Genomic DNA, 5,929 nt, shown 5'->3' on the forward strand with positions numbered 1-5,929 from the left:
CATTAAAATAAATATATTTTATAAATAATAAAATTATTATATTTTTTATAACTTATTTTATTATTATCTATATATTAAAAATAGTAAAATAAAATTTTAAATTAAATTAATTTTAAAATTTAAATTTAATTTAATTTTAAAATTAATTTTATATGTAAATGGGACGGGACGGGACGGGACGGGACGGGGTGGGGTGGGATGGGGTAATACCCAAACCCGTCCCGGGTTTAAAAGAAAAATCTCATACCCATCCTAAACTTGTTTATTAAATTTAAACCCCGCCCCTAACGGGGTACCCGAAAAAATTCGTCCCATTGCCATCTTTACGGACTAGAGCTAATACAAATTGACCTTTTGATCTCTCTTCATTTTACGTAAACTTCCGACTTCCTTTTACTAGTCAACTCGCGTATAGAGCGAGTGGAGTCTTTACTATATTTAGTTTAATTAAATTTATTTGTTTTTGCAAAACAATTTAAGAAAACTATTTTAATGTTTTGATTAAAAAATTTAGAAGCCGAATAAATAACATAAAGAGATTCAAAGAACAATTCATTATAGTGGTTTTTTTATCCTTATATATATCTTATGTTTACAAAATGGTTTGGGGCGAAGTCAAAGCCACGCGCAATGAGTGAGAGTGAGTGATAGCGGTCTAATTTTGTGTTTCAGTGGAGCGGGTATTGATGAATGACGCGGCGAGGAACATGCTTGCGCAATGAGTGACAGTGAGTGATAGCGGTCTTATTTTGTAAGTAGTAAGTAGTAACATATGCTTCATTTGGATTAAAAGTTTTAAAACCACTTTTAAGAGAAAAATAAAAAGAAAATACATTTTAAAATTTTTACCCAAAAAAATGGAAATATAATTAAATATATAAAAATAAAAAAAATAAGCATGCAATAAAACTTACTTTACATTTTTTTTTCAAAAAAATAAAGAAAAAAATCTCATAACATTTCCACCTTATCTTTTTCAATTTTTTTATTTTTTATTTTAATGTTTGACTCTCTAAACACGTGCTCCTAATATATTATCGATTTTGGGCTTTAAAATGGATATACATAGTTAAATAAACAATTACATACATGGTCTTAGTAATTTTCTTCCACATGAGTATCACAAATACTCTCCTATGTTGTGTCATATGAAATTGTAAGATCAAACAAACAAACATCCTTTATAAAGCCAAAAAAACCCCACATCGGTATCGGGGTTAAAGATAAACTCTTTATACCATTTGTAACGATTTACTCATAACCATATAAATATTGCCTGCTTTGATTATAATTTTTTTTTAATGTTTAATTTCACTATATAAAATAAAAATAAAAATGAATACATTAAAAAGATTTATGAATTTCATGTGCTTATCTACATTTCCTTCTTTCTTGCTTCTCTCACTGCTGGTGTCCAAAACCAGGTTTATTCTTCACTAACCAAGTAATTGTTTGGGTCTTACCCTTATTTGGAGAACTCTGTTGTACCAAACAGAGTGCAGAATCATATGAAACACATCATACTTCACAGGCTTAGCATGCCACAGAAAATGTTGCTGTACCTGTTTAACCCTCATCTGTATTTCCAGGTAACTTTTCTCTGGGATTGAAAGCAGTATGCTCTTCAAATTTGGAATGTCCTTCTCCAGGATGAAGACGGCAAAGGATTCCCAGTTCAAAACCCCGAAGAATGGAGGAACAAAGTTGTCGGAGATGATGACCGGGACACATTCATAGAAAATGGCTTCCACCACTCTTGGGCTGTTCACTTCATAACCTTTTGCACAGATACAGTACTTGCTGCTCTTCATGTGCTGGATGTAGTTCATTGTCCCCTTCTTAGCCTTAGGCATTCTGCCATAGATTTTCATGTCAGGATCTTTGTTTTCCCAGTACTTCAACAGGATTGGCCGTACATAACCGTGCATGCTCCCTGCAAAGAATGCAAGGATTCGCCTCTGTGAAGGAGGTTTCCCTCCAAGTTGTCTAAGGGGGTTCTGAGGTATGCGGACGCATGTTTCTGGAAGAGACACATCTTTCCCTAGTTTGAAGCCTTCTCTGATATCAGAATTGCATAGAGCTCTGATGCTGTTAGCCATGAGCTTCAGTGTTTCAGATGGAGCCTGGGAAAAAAGATGCATATTAGGATCTTAAAAATGTATCATGATATAGAGTTCAAGTTTGAGGGGGTGTTTAGATGCCTCATGCAAGTAAATAATTCCATTTTGTTTACACAAATCCTACACAATAGAGTAATTACCGAAAACAGAAAAATGTCATCCCTACGAGCATGCACAGTCAGAGAAAGACGGAGAGGTTAAATTTTACATGCATATCCAAATTCCCCTTTGTAAAGTGATGAAACTTAAATGGAGAGGAAGCATGGAAATCTTACCCAGTCATGGCAAGCAACGAGAAAATGATCTGCTCCCCCAGTTCTGTTCCAGAATGGATATTTTGCCCCAATCATGTCCAAATAGTTCTTCAAATACTGTTCTAGGTTTTTCCGACTGTGTGAATTGGGAACATATAAGGCTTCCTCTAACATTAGGGAACTGAAAGGTAAGTAAAACAGGTGGGCTTTTCTTCCATTTTTAGTGACAAACTTTTTATTTGCTTGCATCAGTTTCATGAACCATCCCTCAGAAGCATAAATCCCCTTGATTGGTGGCTGATGAAATACAGGTCTTTCCCCTTCCCTGTAAGTGTATACCTTGAGTGTGTTTTCCATTAACTCGTAGCTCCTGCAAAGTTGGATGAATATTAAATTTTTAACAGAAAATTTGTCTCACATTAGCAAAGCAGCAGAAGTAGCAGCTTTTTTCAAGAACATCTTAAAGAAATCAGAATAGTACATAATGGAAAAATTAACAATTACTAAAATCACTCTATGTTTCTAGTTTTGTATGGACACAAAAAAATTGGCATTACATCAAAATATTAGATGAAGGCGTCAGTTGTACAGAAGGGGGATGGGGAGAGGAGAAAGGAATGCATCTACAGGAAATTTTGGGGCATGATATAGCTAGAGATTTGAATCCCTTTACTGCTTCTTTGGTTGAACATACAACTGTTAGTGGTAGTGATGGACATAGGGATGAATACGAGAGATAACGGAAAAAGGGGAAGTTGTGGGGCCAGAAAAAATAGCGTACAAATTACTTTCTTGCAGCAGAAAACCTTCACATGGACTAAAAGATTCCAAATGGCAATAGTAGTAGACTGTACTACGAAGACTAATAAAAATTTGATGAATTAATAAGCTTACCTTTTAAACACTGAAACATTTCGATAAAGAGAAGCATGAAGCCCTGGATCATTCTTTATTATGGGTGCATTTTCTATCTGTGATTTTGCATATAGTAGCTCTTTGTCAACTGCTGAAGACCAACGGGGTTTCTACAAACAAATTGGAGGAAAAATTTAAGTTAAAATGATTTTCAGTATTGAACCCAATCCCATCTGACCAAATTGAGATTTGAAGTTCCATCCATACCATTGAGCGGGATGAAGCACGACTCTGAACTAACAAATCATTCATCTCAGATATTGTTGTTACTGCTGGTAACTCAGGTCTTGTCTCCAATGCAGGAACACTGATGGAACTACGGTTTGACAAGGTAAGATCCTTCTGTGATGTCTCTGCTTTTTCGTCCTTGTTAAGAGTATGTGCTGCATCTTCCTCCACTGAAGATCTCTCTGGGGGAAGAGTGATTGGATGTGGATCCAAATTTGTTAGAGAGGTTGTGTTTGATGATGAAATTATCTGTGGTAATGCTGGCAAAGGGGATATTAAACCAACACCTGATCTTTCACTTCTCTGTGATAGCAATGCCATATCATCTTCCTGGATTTTGCCTAATGAAGAATTACTATCTGCAGTAATATTTTCTAGGTATAAGCTGGATTCATGCTTGCTAGCATTCTTTAGTGCAGACCTATTCCCTGAATTGTTGACTTTCTCCACTGTCACATTTTTATTATCCTCATCTAATCCAAAAGATTTATCCAGGGCCCCATTCATCACAGATGCAAAATCATTCTTTGGGCCTTCATTATTTCCTTCCATGGTCTCGGCATTGCTATCTATTCCATGCATTGCATGTACATCAGAAGAGTTTAAACCCTGAGCTGTTGTCATGTTGCCCATTGTCCCAAGTTTTGACAATGAATCACTGCTTGGTAAGCTGGTTTTTCCAGGTGCTGGTATATCGCCAGCAGAAAATAGAGACGATAAAACATCTCCATAAGGAAGTTCAAAATACTGAACTACAAAAACCACAGAAAACACCGTCCCTATTAGCCAAAGCAGGTGCCTGGCTTCAACCTGCCATAAATATCGAAACTTGTGACCCATGTTATGAGACCATCCAATCTACTTGTGGCAGAGATTTCAAAGAACCTATCAACCCTGAAAAATTTCCCACATTCTTAAATTTAGTGAAAAAGATACCAGTTGCCTGATCTCCAAGAAACTTAAGATTTATCCCACACAATCCATAAACATGCTTAAAAGCAGCATACAGAGAAGGTTTTGGATGCAGCTTAATTGTCATTTTGTCATAGATGAAAACCAATTAGCAATTAGCAAGCTAAGGTTGAGCTTTATGGTTTTAAGAAATCAGAAAAAGAAAAAGAAAAACCCCAAATCCTTTTTTTCTTTTTTCTTTTTTTCATATCTTGTCTCTGTACAACCAAACAAAGTCTAAACATTGGGATCTGCATGAAATCCAAGCATGCAACAAAAATAGAAGATCCAAAACAAACAATAAAGAAGTCAGCTTAAATGCCAGATAATGCAAACAGACACAGATTACAATAAATTTTATTTTCCCTTTCCTGCATTTTCTTACCAAACAAACAGAGAATAATTGAAAGAGTTGCATTATCCTCACTTCATCTTCATCCATCTACTTCTTTTCTCCCTGTCCTTAATAATGAAAAATTTTAACATTCAAAATGTTAATTCCACCTCTTCCCCTGCACTTTCTCGGCACCAAAATAAACCATTCTAAACAAAGAAAATTCTAATACTCAAAATTTTATTTTGTTCTCTTCTCCCGTACTCCCCGACCGACACAATAAAATCAGCTGTCTTTGAAGTTATCCCGTTTGGTTGCCGAGAAAGCACAAGAAACAGAATGAGATTTTTAACATAGAATCCAGCCAACCTTCTTGGACTGGAGTGGCGGCGGGTTATAAGATCAGACTCCAACATTTCCTGTTCTTTTCTCTCCTTTTCCCACATTTTTTCGGCAACCAGAGCAACAAAGCCACACTCTATTTCTGATTAAAATCAGAGAAGATCAAACTCAAACTATTCTAAAAAAAAAAAAAAACTTATGACCTTGGAAACAAAGGAGTTCAAAGGAACCAAACAGTTGCAGTTTTGCAGAATTGGAATCTAACATGTATTTTATATAGTTTTCTATTCCCAGGAACCAAACAGAAAATTAAGGTTGTAAAGGATACCTGGTTTTCTCTAGGTTTGAGAACTCCCATGGCGTCTGTTCTTTGCGCTCTTCAGGATGCTGCTGTTTTTTCCTTCTTTTCACTTTTGGTAGTTTCCAGCGAATGGGAAAAGATGGGGAAACAGGGAGATAGCTGAGGGCAGTTCTGACATTTTGACCTCTGCTGTTACATGATATTACGTAAACGCCACGGAGTTTGACTTTGTTTACAACTTAATAGATTGGAATTTACACCATCCACGCGCGTCGTTGTAGCGAGTGGACTGCCTTTTCTGTAGGTGGTCGTATTGCCACCGCCGCCAACCGCCAAGAAAATCAAAATACAGATGAAAATTATTTACGTACGGAAATTGATTTATTTTGAGTAAAGTTTGTCATACTAAATTACTAATTATTTTTTTTAATTTCAAATATAATAAAAATAATTTTTGTAAAATAGAAAACAACATATAAACAAA

The 5,929-nt window shown here is 35.7% G+C and overlaps 1 protein-coding gene across 1 annotated transcript; it reads right to left on the reverse strand.

The window, feature by feature from the left end:
- Positions 1-1,326: 1,326 nt before the first annotated feature.
- Positions 1,327-5,592, reverse strand: LOC100267950 (probable glycosyltransferase At5g03795). The gene is made up of 5 exons (XM_002281227.4): positions 5,473-5,592; positions 3,497-4,411; positions 3,269-3,399; positions 2,396-2,744; positions 1,327-2,123 (listed from the first exon to the last, which is right to left on the reverse strand). Exons 2-5 carry the CDS (start codon positions 4,355-4,357, stop codon positions 1,437-1,439), a joined length of 2,028 nt encoding a protein of 675 aa, XP_002281263.1. The 5' UTR covers positions 4,358-4,411; positions 5,473-5,592; the 3' UTR covers positions 1,327-1,436.
- Between the last annotated feature and the right edge of the window lie 337 nt (positions 5,593-5,929).

The sequence above is a fragment of the Vitis vinifera genome, chromosome 4 (assembly GCF_030704535.1).
Source record: "Vitis vinifera cultivar Pinot Noir 40024 chromosome 4, ASM3070453v1".
Taxonomy (NCBI): Eukaryota; Viridiplantae; Streptophyta; class Magnoliopsida; order Vitales; family Vitaceae; genus Vitis; species Vitis vinifera.